Genomic DNA, 23,700 nt, shown 5'->3' on the forward strand with positions numbered 1-23,700 from the left:
CAGCATTAACAAGGTGGACCTGACAACAAAGAGATAGCGTGTAGAGTGGTGACTCCTACATTGGAGAGTTTGGCGCAGCTGCGGTGAGACAGTGGCAGTGCTGATATCATTGGCGAGCCTGCTCGGGACTTTCTTTCAGTTACATCTTTTATAATTTTTATTCTTAAACTATTCAAAATGGTGCCAGATTGTGGTGACTATTAAAGCTTTTCACTATTTTACTGTATTATTCACAGTAAAATGCAAATAACAAATAATCATTATCTCTTGCTCTCGTGCTCTCTCTCTCTCTCTCTCTCTCTCTCTCATGCACTCACTCACACTCACTCACTCACCCATGGAAGTGAATGGAAATATGAACCCAGTCCTGAAAATCAGAGAGTTTATTTGGGAATATTATAGTCCAATACCTTACCCACCCACTTGGCCACTTTTGATTATACCTCACACAGGCACACAGGTTCCTGTTCTTTCTGCCTTTAACTGAAAGTTATACAATCTAATGTATTACTGCCAAAATTAACAGCTAGTTGGATTATTTTATGACCCTTAAGGGGTATGAAACATCTGAGCATTGTCTTTATTATCTATAATTTTTCATGTGCACTTATGCTGTCAAAATAAATCATCAGTAAAATCACAGGTGTTTGCTCCCCACAAAAGAAAATAGCAATAGAAGCTCATCCCAGTATCAGCTTTATTTTAGTCCAAGAAAATGGAAGAGAGGTTTTGTTTGGTTGTGTTGTATTGTAAATATCATGAGTTAACATTTAAAAATAGGTGCATTTTCTGGACAACAGATTGGTTTTGTTCAAAAGATAAAATCTTACAATATAACTAAAAGATAATGATGGTAATTAACCTTTTGTAGATTTTGAGATTGTGGCACAGTGGTTAGCACTGCTGTCGCACAGTGCCAGGGACCTGGGTTCCTCTGGGTGCTCCAGTTTCCTCCCACAGTCCAAAGATATGTAGCTTAGGTGGATTGGCCATGCTAAATTGCTCATACTGTCTCAGGATGTGCAGACTGGGTGGAATAGCCATGGGAAATGGAGGGACAGGGTAGGGGGTTGGGTCTGGATGGGATACTGTTCGAAGAGTTGATGTTAACTCAATAGACCAAATGGCTTGCTTTCACACTGTAGGGGTTCTACGATTCTATGAAATATTTAATAACTTGTGAGGAGAAAGACTTTGACAATTTGATGACCTGTTTTTGTGGGAATTTTATCTGTTAGATGGCCCAAGTTCATCACAACAACATCCCGAGCACTAAGGATTAACAATAACTCTTAGGGGAGGCTTAAGTGATGAAATTCTAGGAAAAGCCTTTCTCAAGAAATCACCTTGAGACAACAGTTAGACATGACATGTCAATTTACTGAGAGAAGGAATGATAGTGAGGTGCGTTTTATTTTGGCACATTCTACGCTTGATTCTGCATTTTGCTTCTCACTATGTCCTTATTCATTCATTGCTAATAGAGACCACTTCCATATCTTGTGCCATTGCAACAAGTCACAGATATCCTATTCAAATTTATCTCATAGATTTTACAATAGCCATGTCTGCCAAAAAAAAGTCAAGTACGAGTATCTTCATTTTTTAAAAATAATTTTTTTCTATGTTTGGATCCATATTCCCTTGTCCTGGACATAGTGTTCATTTTGAATATTGCTATGACATGCAACATTTCATCCCTGTTATTATGGGTCAAAGTCCTGGAATTCCATCCCTAATATTATTGTGGGCCTACCTACAGTACATTGGCTGCAGTGGTTCAAGAAGGCACCTTCTCAAGGACAACTACAAATGGACAACAAATGCTGGTCCAGTCAGTGATGCCCACATCCCGTGATTGAATAAAAGATAACGTGAAATGTCTTATCTTATTGTCAGAAGAACAGTTCAATTGTTAACTTAATCGCCCTTCTCCATATTGCTTCCAGCATTTGTGCCATATGGTGGATAAGCGTGGATCAGTACTTTATGTAAACTAATTGTCATATCCAATGAATTTGCACTCTAACCCTCAATCTTTGCACTCCCACATCCAGTTGCCACATTCATTTGATGGTTTAAGAGTTTTTCTCACAAAATTCTATAAATCCTTTTCTAATACAAACTGGTCGTATCGAATTTGTGCTCTATCTATACATTTCCTTTGTGCAACTTATTAACTTTCCATCTTTCTACTTTCAAGTGCATCTTCCAATTTTTCAGTCCAACCTTACAATATTTCCAGATCACACTTTAGAGTTGCTTCTCTTCACTATCGCATTCCCTTACAATATCTGAATTTATAGAGTTACAAAACTTGGAAACATTGAAGAAAAAGGCTTTGAACAATCCCTGTGAAAGCCCAATAGCCTCAGCTTCCCATACTTTCCATCATCTTACCCAATGTTTTGTTAACACCTATGCTTCCTTCCAATTGGAAACCCTTTATTTTAACCTTCAAAAGTATGTTCCTGTGTAACTTTATATCAAAGACTCTGCTGAAGTCCAAGCTTATTAGTTCACTTGAGTTCACTACATCAGCCAATGAAGCCTATTACGGTCTTGAGGTGTACTCTGAAGTAACCACAATACCAGAGAGAGGTCATTTGGATCATCTCATTGGCTCTCTGTAGAGTAAATATGCTCAAGAGCTGGCCTGGGTGCCAGAATATGGCTGAACATGCTGCACGGCAAGCCTTGTCCAGGCCACAAAGAAGAGAAAGTAAGCGGATTTGCTGCAAATGTATTTGTCCAATTTACTCACCCTTTCCCCTTCATCCCAGAACAATGAAAAGATTCCCCTCATCCTCAGCTTCCACCCCGTTAGTCTTGCATTCAAAGGATCTTCCTCCATTTTTTCCCCCATCACCAGAAAGATGTCACCATCAAACACATCTCCCCTTCTCTCCACTATCACCATTCTGCAGGAGCTGTTCCTTTCCTGACATCCTGGTTCACTTCTCCATCACACATTCTCAGTCCCCTGTGGTACCTGGCTGTGTAAGCACAAAAGATACAATGCTTGTCCATTCACCTCCTCTCTCATCATCCAAGGCTTTAAACATACCTCCCAGGTGAAGCAGCATTTCATCTGGATTTCTTTCAATCTAGCGTACTGCATTTGCTGCTCACAATGCAGCCTCCTTCACACCAGCGACACCAAACACAGATGAGATAACTGCTTTGCAGAGCCCCTCCACTCTATCCATAGGAATGAGCCTTTTGTCCCAGTTGCTTGGCACTTCAATAAACTGTCTTGATCTCGGTGGTCAGACTGCTAAAATGTTCCAATGAAACACAATGGATGGAACAACACCTCATTTTCCCCATGCACTTTACAGCCTCTTGGTCTCAATATTAAAGTAAATAACTTCAGAAACTGATCACATGACCAAATTTGTATAGTTGCACCATTGCAGACATCTCATTTGGATGCATCACAGTGTAGTTTGGCAACTGTTCTTCCCAAGACCACAAGAAACTAAAGAGTCATGAACACAGCCCAGTCCATCATGCAAACCAGGCTTCCATCCATTGACTCCATCTATACTCCCCTTTACCTTGGGAAAGCGACCAACATAATCAAAGTCCCCTCCCATCTTGGTTATACTGTCTTCTATTGGGCAGAAGATGTACAAGTTTGAATGCACAAATAAATAGATTCAAGGACAGCTTCTTCCCTGCTATTACCAGACTTTTGAACATCCCTCTCAAATGTTAGTTCTGATCTCTCTTTTTGCACCTCCTCTGTGACAGTTAACACTATATTCTGTCCTTGTTCTGCTACTCTGATATATTTTGTATGTAACAATCTGCCTGTATAGCACACAAAACAATACTTTTTGCTGTATCTTGATGTGAAGGTGCTGGTGTTGGACTGGGGTGGACAAAATGAAAAAAATCACACAATGCCAGGTTATAGTCCAACAGGTTTATTTGGAAGTACAAGCTTTCGGAGCACTGCTCCTTTGAAAGGTAGCTGGATTGCTGTTAAGTCTTGCATCTCTTAGAATAATTTGGAGGCACGGACAGCCTTACAGGGCACTTCACACCTTCAATTCATTACCTTGGCCAACATGGCCAACATTGTAAAAGTTCACTTGAGAATGTAACTTTAATATGTAAATTCCAGAAGTTTCTTAAAGAACTGAAACCAACATGCCCATTCTAAAAGATGAGAGACTTAACAAACAATCCAAGTCTTTCTCAACATATAATTTCAGTTACATCACACTGTAAACTTTTGCTATAAATTCTTTGTCCTACTATCTTTTACTCCACAACCGCCTGAAGGAGCAGTACTCCGAAAGCTAGTGCTTCCAAATAAACCTGATGGACGATAACCTGGTGTTGCGTGATTTTTATGTTTCAGAATGGGTTGCAAGTTTCATTCATTAATATGTAAATCACAGAACTTCTAGCAAGTCACAGTCCTGAGGTAAACTTAACAACAATCTCGGTTTGTTCAATATAGGAAACTATGATCTTTTAATGTAAATTCCATGTCCTGTGATCCTGCCCCACTAGCTACCTGACAAAGGAGCAGCATTCTGAATACTTGTACTTCCAAATAAACCTGTTGGACTATAACTTGGTGTTGTGTGATTTTTAACACTGTATCTTGGCATATGTGACAACAATAAATTGATCAGTCCAACATGATGTCAGCTATATTTTCTCCTCTATTCCCCCCACGGACTTAGATTGCTCATGTCATGTTTACTTTGCCTTCAGTAGAGAGGACCCATTCACTCCCTTTCTCACCTTAATTCACAACAATTGTACATGTCTTTTTCTCTTTCACCTCAATTAGCAACTCCTTTGTCTTTTGCCCTTGACCTCTACACCATCTGACCCCTCTCCTGCCTCTGCCAAATATATAAGTGCCACCATTTTGTAAACCCTTTCAGTTCTGAAGAAGAGTCATATTGAACTTGAAATTTCTCTCTCCACAGATGCTGCCAAACTTGCTGGGTTTCTCCAGCATTCTCAGTTTTTCTTTTGGATTCCCATTGTATTCTCTTGTTCAAAGCCTGTACTGGCTAGTCTTCGATCATGAGCCAAGACGAAAAGCTTTGTGTTGCTTACTTTTATCTAAATCTGTTATTATTTTCTACACCTCTGTCAGATCTCCCCAAATCTTATTTGCTTCAATGTAGCTTCTACAACAAAACCTTAAGGCTAACTTCCCTCATCCTTGTAACCATTCTGCTGAATTATTTCCACATCCTGCTTCGGGTCTGCACATTCTCTTTCAAGTGTGGTGACCAGAACCAAAACCTGTTCACCAGTTATGGTCAAACTATTAAACTTTATAACTCCATTATAAAGAGAAACCATTACAGGCCACCAAAGATAGTCATCTCTCCAATGTGCAGAAGAGACCTTAAGCACAGGCCTCATGCTAACATAATCAAGGTAGCAGTGGAGAAGACAATAATCACAAAATGGCGCTATACCAATTCATGAGGACAGATCAGATACCTTCAAAAGAAGAAGATGCAAAAAAAAAAGCAGATTTACTCAGATGAGAGGTACAATGAAAGCCAGTAATGTTTTCTGGATCAGTTGATTTTCTTTTGCAGTTGTTCAAACGCTGCAGATGTGCTCAAAAAGAGCAGTATTGGAACTTGTGGACAAATCATTCCAAAGATATCAAATAGCATCAGGTTTGCATACCAGCAAAGTAAAGTGCCATGTTAGAGCGTCCCTGTGCGCCATTGAGCTGATTGCTGGTTATGTCTCATAAAACAGGTCAAAGAGATGACAACTGATTTTAAATGCAGCCTGTAGACATTCACTGCATTTTCAGCCCAAAACAGAACCATGTAATTGAGCGGGCATGATTTTAATGAGGTTTCAGGGGCCATGGGGAATCCATTGAATTGTATCTTGTACACCTATGTAGTTGAAATTATGAAACTTTGCAAAGTTAGCTTATTCACAATGGACTCAGGCAGTTGAATGCAGCCCCACACACTGAAAGGCTTGTGAAACTAAGGGACAGGGACAGGGAAAACAGGACATCAGTCATTATGAAGTTTTCATATTAAAGGACCAGGTTATAACACTGATGGCAGGAGTGCTCAGCAGAGGAAGCAGTCTTCTCAATCTTTGGAGATAGGATACTTGCATCGTTTTGAAGATCAAAAATTGTTGGAAAAGGGACAAACCAAAAGAGATTATCTGACAGGCAGATAGAGGCCGTTCAGCCTATACTGGTTGTATTACTGCCAATCTCCTGCCTTTTCCCCATATTCCTGCACACTATTACCACACAAATAATTATCCAGTGTCTTCTTGAACTTGCCTCCATTAGGATTCAATTCCTTGACTCTCTATGTGGAAGAGCTTTTTCCTGTATCACCTTTTATTTACTTTGCACATCACTTTACATCCGTACTTATTTGCTCATATTTCTTTTACGAGTGGGATCAACTTCTCCCTATTTGTTGTATCCAGTCTGCTCATGAATTTGAAAACCTGTATCAAATACCATCTCAGTCGTCTTCTCTACAATGAGAACAGCCCTGATGTCTTCAATTTATTCACGTCACTGAAATCTTTCATTCCTCGTGCCACGATTGTAAATTGCTGCTGTACCCTCTCCAATAGATTTGAATTTTTATTGTGATGTGGTGCTACAGCTGTCCTGACTGCTCCAGCTGAGGTCAAACAAGTGTCTTGTACAATTTTACCATCACCTCCTTGCTCTTGCATAGTCTATGACTCTCTTAATAAAACTATATATAGTGCCCTGCACTTGGGGGAGACCAAATATGTTGCCAAAGCTTACTGCCTGGACTGCAGGTCTGACCTCAACAAGGGGAAATAAGATGATTTGACACAAGTTGCTAGTCTGTGGGTTGAGCAGTGAGATATCCCACAAAAGTCCTGTGGTAGCCTCCAAGATAGGATGGTCACCCACACCTTCATTGTTGTCAGATCCACTGCAGTAGCTGACCTAGTTCTGTGACCATGTCCTGGGACATCCTTAGCCTACAGTGATAGTCACTCATCTGGATGAAATGGCATTGAGGGTGATAGACACTGGGCCTTCTACACCTTCTGAGTGGGCTTTCAGCTACAGCATCTTCATGTGGCTTCTGTTCGAAGGTTGCTGCTGGTCCTGGGCTTGCTGAAATATCCGTTCCTCTTCCATGTCTCTGAGGTTTTGTTGCATCATAGCAACAGCAACGAGAGCCCCTGCTGTAGACAGATCCATCAGTCATACTCGCAATGAGTCTGTGCATGAAAAATAAACAGAACAGGTCCTTGGTGGCCTGTGTAGTCAGCATTTTCATCACTTACAGATGATGGCTAAGCATACTCCACTGCGCAAAGAGCCCTCCACAAGGAGGGCTGTGAAATTATCTTACATGGAACTTTGACATATGACTTCAGTCTGATGAATGCTGCACCAGTCTTGTTGGAAAGGGAGATTGCAAGTTCTGTATGAGACCTGATGGCTTGTGTTCCCAGCCTCACATAAGAGCATTTTACATACTGGAACAGAATTAGACCATTTGGCCTATAGAGTCTGCTGTGCCAATCAATTGTAATGGATGTTGGCAAATACATCCAGTTCAAGATGGGAAGGAATCTGTTCCACATCCATGGAGCATCCTATGAGTTTGTGCTCGATGTCTTGAAACGCATAAAAGTGAATAAATCCTCAGGACCTGATTAGGTGTACCCTAGAACTCTGTGCGAAGCCAGGGAAGTGATTGTTGGGCCCCTTGCTGAGATATTTGTATCATCGATAGTCACAGGTGAGGTGCTGGAAGACTGGAGGTTGGCTAACGTGGTGCCTCTGTTTAAGAAGGTGGCAAGGACAAGCTAGGGAACTAGAAACAAGGGAGTCTGATGTTAGTGGTGGGTAAGTTGTTGAAGGGAGTCCTGAGGGACAGGATGTACGTGCATCTGGAAAGATAAGGACTGATTAGAGATAGTCAACATCGCTTCGTGCGTGGGAAATCATGTCTCACAAATTTGATTGAATTTTTTTGAAGAAGTAACAAAGAGGATTGATGAGGACAGAGTGGTGGATGTGATCTATATGAACTTCAGTAACACGTTCAACAAGTGTTCAACAGTTCCCCACGGGTTAGATCTCATGGAATATAGAGAGAACTAGCCATTTGGATACAGATCTGGCTCAAAGGTAGAAGACAAAGGTTGTGGTGGAGGGTTGTTTTTCAGACTGGAGGCCTGTGACCAGTGGAGTGCCACAAGGATCGGTGCTTTGTCCACTACTTTATATAAATGATTTGGATGTGAGCATAAGAGGTATAAGTTAGTAAGTTTGCAGATGGCACCAAAATTGGAGGTGTAGTGGACAGCGAAGGAGGTTACCTCAGATTACAATGAGATCTTGATCAGATGGGCCAATGGGCTAAGAATTGGCAGATGGAGTTTAATTTAGATAAATGTGAGGTACTGCGTTTTGAGAAAACAAATTTTAGCGTGATTTATACATTTAATGGTAAGGTCCTTGGGAGTGTTGCTGAACAAAGAGACCTTGGAGTGCAGGTTCAAGTACTCCTTGAAAGTAGAGTTGCAGATAGATAGGATAGTGAAAAAGACATTTGGAATGTTTTCCTTTATTGGTCAGAATATTGACTACAGGAGTTGGGAGGTCATGTTGCGGCTGTACAAGACATTGGTTAGGCCACTTTTAGAATATAACATGCAAATCTGGTCTCCTTCCTATCAGAAGGATATTGTGAAATTTGAAAGGGTTCAGAAAAGATTTACAAGGATGCTGCCTGGGTTGGAGGATTTGATCTATTGGGAGAGATTGAATGGACTGGGGCTGTTTTCCCTGGAGTGTTGGAGACTGAGGGGTGACCTTATAGAGATTTATAAAATCATGAGGGGTATGGATAGGATAAATAGATAAAGTCTCTTCTCTGGGGTGGGGGAGTCCCAAACTAGAGGGCATAAGTTTAGGGTGTGAGAGAAAGATATAAAAGAGACCTGAGGGGCAATTTCTTTCACACAGAGGGTGATAGATGTATGGAATGAGCTGCCAGAGGAAGTGGTGGAGGCTGGTACGATTACACCATTTGAAAGGCATCTGAATAGGAAGGGCTGAGAGGGATATGGGCAGGGTGCTGGCAGGTGGGACTCGATTGGTTTGGGATGTCTGGTTGGCATGTACGATTTGGACCTAAGTTGTCCGTTTCTGTGCTGTACATCTCTGATTCTATGTGTCAAAGGTGAAGGTCTGGAGGAGTAAGTGGCAGCTGGAATCACTGGGTGTCTGGTTTGATCTTCATGTTGGGAATTGTAGCTATCCAGTTTCTGTCCTGTGGATGAGAGAATGTGACATTCCATATTAATAAATCTAGATTTGGTAATAATGAGATGTTAATGTTCATTGATGAGAATCTTGTCTCACTAGCCAGCATTTGGCTAGAAATAAGACTTTTTGTTTTTGATGTTGACCTGCTCCTCTGTCGACATCTCACATGTTTTCCCAACTTTCTCTCCCTGGCCCTTTTCAGGCCTTCCGGGAGATGGGTATATTCCATTGATGAAAAGTTTAAGCTGGATATTGGTACTGAGGTTGCAATCTTGGTAGCACATTTGCAGTGGCTCAAATCAGTAGCTGACCAGCCATTAAGTGTTAATCTACAATGCACAAGGGACTGGGAATTTCAAGGGTGAGAGGTCAGTGATATTTCCCATGTCTTTAAGAATCAAGGAAATCTTTTTAAGCAGAAATGTAGGTGGACAGTTACAGCTTCTGTCAAAGTTGTGTGTGGGGAGGAACTATGAGTGTCTGTGAGAGAGTGTGTTTATGTGTGTGAGTGTAAAGCGGTATAAATCTGAGTATGCATCCCACACTCTCACATGCACCCTCTCACAGACTTATACCCCTTTACACTCACATACACACACTGTCTCACAGACACTCATAAGCCCTCCCACAAACACACACATGCATAATGCACATATAAGTTTGTGGGGTTAATTTGTATTTGCAGAATTACATTTTACTTTGCTCAAAAACTGCATGAATCCATGTAAGATTTTATAAATTCATTTTTTAGATTAGAATCAGTCTGACCCTTGTGGCACAGACAGCTCACACCTTCAATGCATTATCTGGGCCGACATGACACCAATTGTTAAAGTTCTCTTGAGAATGCAACCTTTACATATGAAAGAACTGAAATCAACTTGTTCATTCTAAAAGATGAGAGACTTAACAAACAATCCAGATCTTTTTCAATATATCATTTCAGTTACATCATACTGTAAACTTTTGCTATAAATTCTGTGTCCACCTGATGAAGGAGCAGTGCTCCAAAAGCTAGTATTTCCAATTAAACCTGTTGGACGACAATCTGGTGTTGTGAGATTTTTAACTTTGTACACCCCAGTCCAACACCGGTATCTCCAAATCATGAAGGAAGACCAGTTCTGCCAAGAATTCCCACAACTGTTTCAGGGTCAAGGTAAACTCTTGAAAGCATATCACATTAAATTCCCTCCAGTATAGAAACAGGCCCTGCGACCCAACAAGTCCAAACTGATCCTCCGAAGAGTAACTGACACAGACCCATTCCCCTAGCCTATGTTTACCCCTAACTAATGCACCTAACACTTTGAGCAATTTAACATGGCCAATTCACCTGACCTGCACATTTTTGCATTGTGGGAGGAAACCCACGCAGACACGGGGAGAATGTGCAAACTCCACATACACAGTTGCCTGAGGCTGGAATCGAACCCAGCTCCCTGGTGCTGTGAGGCAGCATTGCTAACCACTGAGCCACTGTGCTGCCCTACATCTCATTGGTTCAAGATGCTAAGACAGTATGTCAGTACACTCACAGGAAGCTACCTCATCTGTTGCTGGAGAAAGTTAACGAGCTTGATAAAATACGCACACAGCAGTAATTTTACTTATATTGAGCCATCGATGGTCAGTGTTTGTGACAATTTCAAAACCTCATCTTGAGTTCAGGCTAGGTGGACACCTGACAGAATTAAATAAAACAGCCCAGAAAAATGTCCATCCAATGTCATCAGTGGACAATAGTCGAGCAGAATTCACCAACAGTGTGCCCTGTATTAAGCTTGATACCAATAGCACTTTATTTGGCACATATCTCTATTATCTCTTGCAGTTAATCACTTATTGTGGAAGATACTGCCTTAATCACTTTTTTTTGGAATATTATCAGCTTCAGATATGCTTTAATGCACAATGTCACATTTTAAAAGGGTACACATGACCACTGAGTTTGTAAAGTTCTGAGAGCATTTCAGAATACAGGTTTCACATTGAATATAAAGTGCAGGTTTGCACGTATGAGAATTAGATTCTTGGGACATTTCATTCAACAGAGCATGATAATAATAAATACTCAAAAAAATGAAAGCCAGAAGTGATTTTCAACAGCTAAAGAGTATTAATGATGTCCAGCGGTTTCTGCGAATTAATAACCAGGTAGGTATATTCATTCCAAACTTTGCTATAATCAGCAAATGTTTTAAGGGACCATTTAAGAGAAGGCAATTTAAAGACCACATCTTTTCATTTTAATTCATTTTCATTCTACACTGAATTGGGATGGAGATTGTTTTATATCAAAGGAAGCGCAATGCTGTTAAAAAAATAAGTCACAGAAACCAATTGTGGGTCATGTTTACACTTTTAGATTTCAAGCAGTGGGGAAAGGTGTTGGAGGAGATGACACAGCTCCAGGCTGTGTATACAAAAGTAAAATTAATCCCACAGCTGATTGGTTGTGGATGCCAAAGGTGAACAGTGTGACGAAAGCTGTCATCATTGACTCTGGACAGCTGACTAGCTTATGGGCATGAACGAGCAGTGAGAAGTTCTTGAATCTCTGGAATGGAAAGTGGTCTTTCTTTCCAACAAAATACCTAATGCTAAACAAAACAAGTCATTTTATTACACTAACTGGTGTAAGCTGTTGCTGTTAACCAATAAATCATACACATTATAATTTGTGAGCCAGTTCCCATGTGCCTTTAGTGATGAAATGAAATAATCCAAAGGAAAAAATTCAGAGAACTAAAGGACTTGGGAAATTAAAGGAACCCCGCCATTAAATCCTGAGAACTGGTGCCATTGAGCTGTTTCCTCTGTATTCTTTCTCCCTCCAATGATAATGCTAATATTTATGAAGACAGGTGGTGTGAGAAAGTGGGAAGGCTGCAGAAGGAGAGTGGGCAAAGAAGTGGCAGACGCAATACTTTGAGGGAACAAAATGAGACTATGCACTTTGTTTGGAAGAGTAGAGGTGTAGACTATTCTTTTACAGGGGAAATCTAAAGCACAAAGAGATTTAGGAGTCCAAGGCCAGGATTCTCTTAAGATTAACATAGGCTCAGCTGGCAGTTAGGAAGGCAAATCTAATGTTAGCAATCATTTCAAGTGGGCTGGAATTCAAGAACAGGGATGAATTGGTGAGGCTGAATAAGATTCTGGGAGAAAGTGAGGTCTGCAGACGCTGGAGATCAAAGCTGAAACTTTATTGCTGGAACAGCACAGCAGGTCAGGCAGCATCTAGGGAACAGAAGATTCGACGTTTCGGGCACATGCCCTTCTTCAGGAATTCCTGAAGAAGGGCATGTGCCCGAAACGTCGAATCTTCTGTTCCCTAGATGCTGCCTGACCTGCTGTGCTGTTCCAGCAATAAAGTTTCAGCTGAATAAGATTCTGGTCTTCATTTGAAATATTGTGAGCAGTTTTGGGTCCCTTATCTAAGGAAGTATGTGCTGGCCTTGGAAAGGGTCCACAGCAGGTTGATAAGAATGATCCCAGGGATGAAGGGATGAGGAGTGGTTGAAGACTCTGGGTCTGGACTCATTGGAGTCCAGAAGGATGAGGGAGATCTAACTGAAACTTTCAGAATACTGAGGTCTGGACAGATTGGACATGGAGAAGAAGTTTTAAAATTAAGATGGGGAGGAATTTCTTCAGCCAGAGGGTGGCAAATCTGTGGTTCACTTGCTGTGGAGACCAAGTCAGTGAATGTATTTAAGACAGAGATAGGTTCTTGATTGTAAGGGGAATCAAAGGTTAAAGGGAGAAGGAAAGAGAATATGGAGAAATATATCAACAATGATCGAATGGAGGAGAAAACTCAATGGGCCGAATGGTCCTATTTGCTGTTATATCTTCTGGCTTCATTTTTTTTTCAGTTCTTCTCTGTGTGTGCAGGCATGTATTAGAAGTGGGTTAGATTTTATAACCACTGGAATCATCTGCCTACAGTTCATAGTTGTTTCTCTGTGGTTATTTATTAATATTATTTAATAACTCTAGTGAAGTACGAAAGCCCAAGTCTGCATTTTCTGTGAACCGGCATCTATCACACAGGTAAATTTGCAGACTTTGGTAATTTATTTTTACATTTGTGATGACTCTAGAGATAGCGGGGCTTGATTTTCAGCCTGCTACACCAGTGAGGAGTAGATTTGGAATATTGAGCATTCCATATAATTTCAGAAGACAAAGGTGAGATTTATTTCTTCAGATGTATTGGTACATTGTGACTCAGGTTTTGCCACAGAAGCGTCCTCAGCAGGCTTAATAGTGATACACATTCAGATCCAGAGCCATGATCCAAGATAGACAGCCTACTTCATCGAATCACCATAGAATCCTTATAGTGTGGAAGCAGGCCATTTGGTCCATCGAGTCTATACTGACCCTCCGAACAGCATCCCACCCAGACCTACTGTTCCCCACCCTATCCCTGAAATCCTGCATTTTCCACAGCTAATCTACCTAGTCTGCACATCCCTGGACACTATGGGCTGTTCAGCATGATCATCGAGGAGAAAGTGAGGGCTGCAGATGCTGGAGATCAGAGCTGAAAATGTGTTGCTGGAAAAGCGCAGCAGGTCAGGCAGCATCCAAGGAACAGGAGAATCGACGTTTCAGGCATAAGCCCTTCTTCGTGTTCCGGGTTGCTTTTCCAGCAACACATTTTCAGCGCTGTTTAGCATGATCAATCCAGCTAACCACATCTTTAGTCTGTGGGAGGAAACCAGATCACCCACAGGAAACTCATCAGACATGGAGAGAAGGTGCAATCTCGAAATGGGCACCATGCCCCTAGTGCTGTGAGGCAGCACTGCTACCGGTGCTGCCCCATTTCACTTCCAGAGCACTAAATGAAACACATCAATGTTGTGTGATAAATAGAAAAAGAGGTAATAATAGTAACATTGGGTTGTGCGTGATTTTCAGACGACCCAATGGTGGTTGTGATCACCGACGTCCTGTTGTCTATCATATTGAATTCCACAGAGGCGATGGAAAAGCCCATTACGTTATCCAGGGGTTTTGATTCAGACTGATAATTTCTGATTATACGGTGTATGCATCAAGCTGAAGCAAAATGATTTTATCATTATTTCAAATGTGGAAACATTTAGGTCTGTCATAAAAATTCTTCACCAGCTCCTGAAGTAAGCGAAGCTCAAAGCTCCTGCAAAGAATGTACTCAGATCAGCTAACAGGTTCAAGCAGCTAGCTCTAACTGAAGTGTCATGAACAAAAGAAGCATTTGACTACACTAAATGATTTTCAAGACTTTAATCAGAGGTTAGAAATTCAGAAGGCTGTGAGGGATGAAATGTTTCATTAAATCCACAGAGGTCACTTGGGAATAACCAAGTCAAGAGCTCACATTCAGTAATATATGAGATGACTATGAATTTATGGAAAAATTGAAGATTTCATATGTTCCTTATGAATTTAGGGTATTTGAGGTATAAAGCCCAATTGCTTAAAATATCTAAGTTCTGAGGTTTTTTTCTAATTTAAAGCCATATAATCCTCTAATGTGCTTGGCCTAACCACAACCACTGTTTCTGAATCAAATGTAAGTGATTAAGCAAGTTGTTATAAATATTAAGCAAGGGCCCTCTTGCTGTGCAGTAATAATGTTCCTACCTTTGGACCAAGAAACCTGGGTTCAAGACCCACCTGCTCCAGGGGTGTGTAATATCATCTTTGAACAAATTAATTAGAAAAAAAAGGGTAAACACTGAACATACAAGCAGCAAAGATAACCCAGACATTTCTGATTATTCAAGCCCAGAATTCCACGAGTGTTGTCGTCATAAATGATGCGGTCCTTTTTTTAAAATCACTAAAATGATTTTGTGCTGAAAGTTTGTTCAGAACAATTGCCATGTTGCAGTTGTGCAGGACATTGGTTAGGCCACTGTTGGAATATTGCATGCAATTCTGGTCTCCTTCCTATCGGAAAGATGTTATGAAACTTGAAAGGGTTCAGAAAAGATTTACAAGGATGTTGCCAGGGTTGGAGGATTTGAGTTTTAGGGAGAGGTTGAATAGACTAGGGCTGTTTTCCCTAGAGTGTCGGAGGCTGAGGGGTGACCTTATAGAGGTTTATAAAATCAGGATAGGATAAATAGACAAAGTCTTTTCCCTGGGGTTGGGGAGTCCAGAACGAGAGGGCATAGATTTATGGTGAGAGGGGAAATATATAGAAGAGACCTAAGGGGCGATGTTTTCATGGAGAGGGTGGTATGTTTATGGAAGGAGCTGCCAGAGGAAGTGGTGGAGGCTGGTACAATTGCAACATTTAAAACGCATCTGGATGGGTACATGAATAGGAAGGGTTTGGAGGGATATGGGCTGGGTGCCGGCAGGTCGGACGGGATAAGGTTGAGATATCTGGTCGGTATGAACAGGTTGGACCGAAGGGCCTGTTTCTGTGCTGCACATCTCAGTGACTTGAAAACTCTAATTGCATCACAAAAGTCATGGTAAGACTGTGCCACAAACAACTGAGTCTCCAGCTCTTATTCCCAATTCTGCATCGGTTGAACTTCTTATGAGGAAACTGTGTGAATTAAACATTTCTCTCAGCTTAAGGTGGGCATCACCAAGTACAGACAGAGTCATACAGGTTTAATAAATGTCCTAGTCTTATTCCCCAAGCCCTAAGAATTAACATTTCATTTTGTGTACAAATGAAGTATCTTGATGTAATGTTGCATCCTCTCATCTGTAATGTCAACCATTGCATTCCTATTCACATCAGCATTCCAAGGAATGCTAAAGCAATTAAACCAAATCTTTTCAGCAGAATATCAGAAGTTCTTTTTCGAAAAAAGGAATCAATGTCTTGCCCTGCAGTTGCTGTTAATTGACTAAATTAGTTAGCAAACTGAAATCTTTTCATAAATCAAGTTGGCGGCAGAGTAGGACACTCCAACTGGAACTCCTTTGCTCCACCAGTTTTTTTCTTTTTCCTGCTGTTTTTTTTTCCAAAATTTTAAACTTCTAAACTTACCCAGCGGGAATGGAGGAAGCAGCTTCCAGACCAGAGGCTGTTGCTGGCGAGACCCGGAGGCGAGTTTGAGACCAGGCCGGTGCTGGGTGGGGCAGGGTAGGGTGGTGGGCGCGTCCGGGGAGATGGGTCTGGACTGGATGGCGTCATGGGGGAGACGGATCCCGGACTGGAGTGCTTCGTCGTGAAGACAGGTCCTGGGCTCGAGGGCATCGCGGGGCCGACTGGTGCTGGGGTGGAGGCCGACACTGTTCTGGACGACCCCTCGGCTGGAGTGCGTCACCGTGGATACGGGTCCCAGGGTCGAAGGTGTCACCGTAGAGTCAGGCCCCAGGCTCAAGTGTGTCACCATGGAGACGGGTCCTGGGCTCGAGGGCATCGCGGGGGAGACGGGTCCTGGGCTGGAGGCCGACACAGGGAAACAAGCCCTTGGCTGGAGGGTGTTGCCATAGAGATGGGTCCTGGGCTGGAGGGCATCGCCATGGAGGCAGGTCCCAAGCTCGAGACCAATGAGGGAGAGACGGGTCCTGGGCTGGAGGCTGTCACGGAGAATAGGGGGCCCTTGCAGTGTGGATGCGAGGCCTCAAGACCTGATGTGGTGTGGCCTGGGGTCTGGGTGCTGGCACAGACTTGGGTGTAAAGGACTGTACTTTAAGTACTTTTTAAAAACACTTTATATTTATGCTGGAATTTTCAAGTTATTCAAATACTTTTGAAAACTCTGTATTCCAATGCTCAACTTTATTTATTGTTCTTTCAATTCTGCAGCAATCCTAAGTAGATGTACCTTGGTGTCCTGTACCTAAGATGGTGTCTTCGGCAGAAATATTGCAAACTTTTCACTGTTGTCGCTCCTGTGCACGTGACAATAAAGCAAATTCTAATTTTATTTCAATAATAGGTGTTATACTCAGTTCAAGCTGTTTGAATGATTTTTTTGAACTTATCTATTTAAGGTTAACAATCAAATCCTGCACCCATCGTCATTAAAACTGATACTAAGGAATTGCTTAATCTTCAGTACCTTCAAATCATTTACTTCAAAATCACTCTTGCAAGCAGCTGACCTGTTAAATGCCTTGCCAGCAGAAATTTAAAGTAAAACCTTTAACAAGGCAGCTTCGTAAACAAACTTCAAACAACATCGTAGCCTTAAAATTAGTACCATCATCAAAATCCTATATGCTGCCATCCTTGTGTAATCAATAGTCAGGCACCAGCAAAACCTTTATTATTCTCGTGTTTACCCAGATTGGCCAAGGCAAAGGATAATATTAAACCTTGTTGACAGTCAGGTAGACTACATTTCCAGTAGACTGCTATTCTAGATGGCTGTACATTAGCAGAATTCTATTTACAATAGCAGAGACTGTGATCAATCAATGAAGACATTTTTATTCGCACACAGATGATATGGGTTCAGCTGATGGTCCAGCATTCTTGAATGAATACCTCTAAGAGATTCCTGATGAAGGGCTCACGCCCAAAATGTCGATTCTCCTGCCTCTTGGATGTTGCCTGATCTGCTGTGCTTTTCCAGCATCACACTCTCAACTCTGAGAGATTTCCAGCAGAGTCCAGAAAGGATCCAGGTCACTAGATGTCCTCTTCATTCAGTCAATGCAAAAGCAAGAAAGTGCAGAAAAATAATGATTGGGATTTAGCTTTCGGAGTACAGAGTAACACCCGAGAGGAATAGATATTCACAGGTAGACTTACTTACAGAACAAATTCCATAGCTACAGCAAAGCATTGATGAACTATTGTATCTTGATTTGATTTGATTGATTTTTTGCCATTTGTACCTAAATACAGTGAAAGTTTTGTTTATGAGTATTACAGGCATATCATAGTAAGCAGGGACATACAGATCATAAGATGAGAACAAAACACTGAGACACACACATTACGTGGCACAGGGCATGCACTAGGCAAGATCGGCATTATTTGAAGTTAGAGAGTCCATTCATCAGTCTAATAACGGCTGGGAAGAAGCTGTACCTGAGCTTGCTGGTGCGTGTTTTCAAGCTTCCATATCTTTTGCCTGACAGAAAAGGTATAGGTGAGCATTACCATCGTGCATTGGGTCTTCGATGTTGGCGGCCTTTCTGCAGCAGCGAGCCATGTAAGTGGAGTTCATGGATGGAAGGTTGGCTTCCATGATGGTCTGAGATGTGCACACAACCTTCTTAGTTTCTTATTGTCCTGGGCAGAGCTCAAGACCAGAAAAGTGTAAGGACATTCAAGAATGACCAAAAGAGAAAACCGAAGAACAGAATTCTAGGCATTAAGCAAAGATTTTATCTGTTCAGGTTAGCAGGTATGGGTCAGAGATAGGACACCATGGGGCACAATACACAAACAAGCAAAGCAATCAAAATTGGGGGGCATTTTCAAGAGGAATGGAAAGTAATAATATAACTCAAGAATGAATGAGTGTGACAACCAAAAGCTTTGGAGTAATGAAGAAGTAACAATGTTAACTATGACTCAGAGTAGTAGTTACATTGAAAATGTAGGGCGGCACGGTGGCACAGTGGTTAGCACTGCTGCCTCACAGCGCCAGAGACCTGGGTTCAATTCCCGCCTCAGGCGACTGATTGTGTGGAGTTTGCACATTCTCCCCGTGTCTGCGTGGGTTTCCTCCGGGTGCTCCGGTTTCCTCCCAGAGTCCAAAGATGTGCAGGTCAGGTGAATTGGCCATGCTAAATTGCCCGTAGTGTTAGGTAAGGGGTAAATGTAGGGGTATGGGTGGGTTGTGCTTCGGCGGGTCGGTGTGAACATGTTGGGCCGAAGGGCCTGTTTCCACACTGTAATGTAATCTAATCTAATCTAAAAAAAAAAATCATCTCCCTGGATTGATTGTGATGAGTGGAAGAAGATTGGGATGAGCAGTAAGAGCAGGACAAACATTCACTCGTGAAGGCCAGGCTTGGTGGAGGAAGAGCCAGATGTTCATTATGTAATGAGTTTAAATATGTAGCTTTGTGAAGCTAATGTAGAAGTTGAAAGGAATATCGGGGTGGGGTGTGAGGGAAGAGATGTAATATGAGAATGGTAAAGATAAAGGGATGATGATCATATGTTCAGTCAGATACTGTGAAGGAATGATGAAATTCTGTGCACTAGTGACAAATATATAATTGCAGAGAACAATATTTGCAATAAAATAGTTTGCAGAAATCTACCAGACTTACACTACAGTTACTGTTAGACAAAAGGAAAACATTACAGACCACAAACTACCAGAATAGAAGGAAACAATCATAACAGCACCTATAAATTTGCAATGAATACTTTTTTCTATGCTACATATTCCACTTCAGGTAAGTCCTGTTGCTTTAAATCATTAAATCTTCAAGTTCAAGAAAACTTTGGTCTTGTATTTTTTTTGTGTGTTATCTTGTCTAATAAAACCTTCATACTCCGAGTCTTGCTATTGATTCAAATGCTTTCTGGGTAATTTCAACATTTTACTTCTTCCTTTTGCCATCTAACTTGTAATTGTGTGAGAGAATGGCAATCTTTGGACTCATTTGTAAATGCTTGGCACAAGGACATAATTTGGGGCTTTGACCATTCGGCGATCATTTATTATAATGTCCTTTGTCTCACCTGGGGTCTCTCAGGGCTTCACTGTTCCATTTGTCAACTGTGTTCCTTGAATATATTTAACCTTTCATACATTTTAACTACTTTCTGTTCTTCTGATCTGTAATGATTCTGAAAACTCCCAATCAATGTCTTTATTTTTTTAAGCTCCTTGTGTATTCACCCTTGTTTTTAAGTATACTTTAATTTCAATGCAAGATGTCATAGAATCATACGGCATGGAAACAGACCCTTTGGTCCAACCTGTCCATGCCCACCATAATCCCAAACTAAGCTCGTCCCACCTGTCTACTCCTAGCCCATATCCCTCCCAACCTTTCCTATTCATGTATCTATCCAAATGTCTTTTAAATGTTGTGATTTTACCCGCATTCACCACTTTCTCAGGAAGTTCATTCCATACTTGAACCACCTTTTCTGTAAAGTATTTGCTTCTTTGTCTTTTATAAATTGGTCTCCTCTCACCTTAAAAATGTGCCTCCCCCTTGAAATCCCCCATCCTAAGGAAAAGACAACTACTACTAACTCTATCTGTTCCTCACATCCCTTTTCTGTTTCTTGTGTTTCCCGCATACATTCCCTATGCTCTGTAATGCACGTATAACACAGTGGAATGTGTAGTCTGCAATAGTGCTTGTGTATGTACCTCATATGACCAGTATATGTGATGCACATTTCTTGGTTTCTTCCTCAGAATCTAGAAATTCCCTTTCTACAACCATTAGGCCTTTTTCTGTCTTTATTTAAATTATATAAATTGTAATTTAAACTCCAGCATATTGTGTTGATTGTTGTTTCACCATTTTGTAATTGAGACCATTCTGCCAGCCCTTGGCGTTTTGTAAGTATGCGATTGTTCCAGCTGTATTAAAGTTCCCACGGCTGAGAGTCATGTAACAGCCCTTAATTAATAGTGATTCACTTTCTAATTCCCTGCACAGGTTTCCCAATTAATGTAGGCAAATTGAAATTCTTCTCATGATCATATTAGCTTCCTTACATGTCTCTCTGATTAAATGTTAAATTGCCTAAAACAAAATCCTGTGACACCATTCTTTACTAATTTTCTAGAAATTCAGTATTTGCTGTGTTGCCCATTTTTCTAACTTTTTTGAATATTCTGCGATGGGATGTGGTCGTCACAAGGAAAGCATTTGATTCCGTCCCTAATGGCCCTTGAGGGCAATTAAAAGTCAACCATATTGCTCTGGGTCTGGAATCTCACGTAGGCCAGATGGAATAAAGAAGGCAGATTTTCTTCCCTAAAGGGCATTGATGATCCAGATGGAGTTTTACAACAATCAATGATAGTTTTATGACAAGCTGACTTTTCCAACTTTTATAAACTACATTAAATTCCTCCATGGCAATTGGTGGAACTTTAACAACATCTCCAGAGTGTTAGTCTGGACCTTTTGGAGGATGGGTCCAGTAACATTACAGCTACGAGATAATTTCCCTGGATTTTATAGAAAGTAGAAATAGAAGTAAGCCTTTTCGCCCTTCAGGCCTGTTCTGCCATTCAAAATATTCAGGATTGGTCCTGTAGCTCAATCCCATTTTTCCTCTCTGTCCCTATACACCTTTCAAATCAAAGAACTCTGTCTTCCAGAAGGATGTGAGCAATGGAGTCATGGGAACGCCACCACCCAAACCTTAGCCATCCTTATTTGGATCAATATGAGTATTCTTTTGTCACTGGGTCAGAATCCTGAAGCTTTCTCCTGAACAGCACTGTGTTTTACATGGACTGCATGAACTGCAGAATCATAGAATCCCTACAGTGTAGAAGCAGGCCATTCAGCCTATTGAGTCCACACTGACCCTTCAAAGGGCATCCCACCTGGACCCACTGCCCCCCTGCCACCCTATCCCTGTAGCCCTGTTAATTCAACTAGCCTGCACATCCCTAGACACTTTGGATAATTTAGCATGGCTAATCCACTTAAAGTGCACATTTTTGGGAGGAAATGGGAGCACCCAAAGAAAACCTGTGCAGACACAAGGAGAGTGTGTCAACTCCACACAGGGAGTAGCCCAAGGCTGAAATTGAACCCAGATCCCTGGCACCATGAGACAGAGTGCTAACCAGTGAGCCACTGTCTCGCACCGTGCTGAAGTTCAAGAAGATGGCTCACCATCACTTATACAAGGGCAGTTCGGGATGGGCAATAAATTCTGGCTTGGCCAATGAACCACTCTACAAAGAATAAACAAAGCAAGTATGCCAGTCATTGAAATTGAAGCATGTTATTGTTAATATTGTAGGATAATCGTGTAACCAATCCATTTTACATCTGCACTTTAAAGAGTAATTTGTTCCTGAAATTCAATACTTATTTTTAAATGCTTTAATGTGAAAATGAAGGCATGTAGAATCTCTGAATTATTCTTGTTTTTATACAGAAAGTTGCTGAGAAGTCCAGAGCATTGCTTCCTGCACCACAGAAAGACAGACAGGTACGTGAATTTGCTTGCATTGCAGTTTTGCACGTAGCAAATCTAATTCAAGCAGGCTGCTGTACAGGTGGGATCATTTTCATTCATACCATAGCTCCGTTCTGAAAACAATGACAATGTTCATTTTCTCCTATTCCTTACTGTAAGTGACTCCATTAACAGGAAAGGTAATCCTGGAGACTACCTGTTTCCAGGAATCTGAAATATAAAGCCAATTACAGTGAGCTATTTCTGAAACTCATTTCTAATGGTTTGCAACTTTTAGCCCACTGTAGTTAACTGCCCTATCACAACAAATTTGTGTTTCTGGGCTCCCATGTAAAAGCTACCTTTAAACTGTGCATTTTGCAGACCGATCAATTTTATGTTATAGCTGATGTTTTTTAAAGCTATCATTTATTCTTGTATCTTATTTGTACTGTGACTGCACTAATTGGCAAAACCAAGGAGGTTGTTATGAGTATGCAAGTCGGCATTAATGACTGCGCAGATAGACCAAGTGAACATTGCTGAGATGTAGAGGAACACCGCTAATGCAGTGAGGGAACTATATCGGCAGGAGTCTGGGCACATCTTTCCCAGAGATTTTAGTCATGTTTCATTGAAGGAGCAGGATATAATCAGTGTATTGTGTCTGCCCACATAAACTAAGGGGAAGAAGTGGTCAAGGGACATAGGACTGAGTCTCAGCAAATTTGTCCTCAGGATCGGGGCAAGGGTGCAGTGCAGTTGAGAGGAGCTGCAGGATTTGAAAGCGGATGGTGGGATCGAAAAGCGCAACTACGATGAATGTAATTCAGGAGGGTGCTAGCCTGTGGTCAGAAGCACACTGGCTTTAATAGGAGGGGGTGCTGTCAGTGAATGGCATCACCAGGCATAGTCACCTCATTTGTACGAGTTGGGAGGTCATGCTGCAGTTGTGCAGGACATTGGTTAGGCCACTGTTGGAATATTGCATGCAATTCTGGTCTCCTTCCTATCGGAAGGATGTCGTGAAACTTGAATGGGTTCACAAAAGATTTACAATTATACAGCCAGGGTTTGGAGAATTTGAGCTATTGGGAGAGGCCGAATAGGCTGAGACTGTTTTCTTTAGAATGTTGGAAGCTGAAAGGTGACTTCATAGAGGTTTATAAAATCATGAGGGGCATGGATAGGGTAAATAAACAAGGCCTTTTCCCAGGGGTGGGTGAGTCCAGAACTAGAGAGCAAATGTTTAGGGTGAGAGGGGAAGGACTAAAAGGGATCTAAGGGGCAGCTTTTTCATGCCGAGGGTGGTGCTTGTATGGAATGAGCTGCCAGAGGAAGT

The 23,700-nt window shown here is 41.5% G+C and overlaps 1 protein-coding gene across 5 annotated transcripts in view; it reads left to right on the plus strand.

Moving 5' to 3' along the window:
- Positions 1-23,700, plus strand: part of tsnare1 (T-SNARE Domain Containing 1) — a 912,841-nt gene that overhangs the window by 468,134 nt on the left and 421,007 nt on the right. For all 5 annotated transcript variants that reach the window (XR_015757044.1, XR_015757042.1, XR_015757043.1 and 2 more), the window contains one exon: positions 22,338-22,391. Coding sequence is in view for 2 of the 5 variants with exons in the window: in XM_087986629.1 (XP_087842755.1) it covers positions 22,338-22,391 (54 nt within the window). In the remaining 3 variants the exon portion in view is untranslated. The remainder of the gene's footprint in view (positions 1-22,337; positions 22,392-23,700) is intronic.

Source organism: Chiloscyllium plagiosum, unplaced genomic scaffold, assembly GCF_037043375.1.
Source record: "Chiloscyllium plagiosum isolate Xiang-an unplaced genomic scaffold, Cpla_swu_hap1 HiC_scaffold_4, whole genome shotgun sequence".
In the NCBI taxonomy this organism is placed as follows: Eukaryota; Metazoa; Chordata; class Chondrichthyes; order Orectolobiformes; family Hemiscylliidae; genus Chiloscyllium; species Chiloscyllium plagiosum.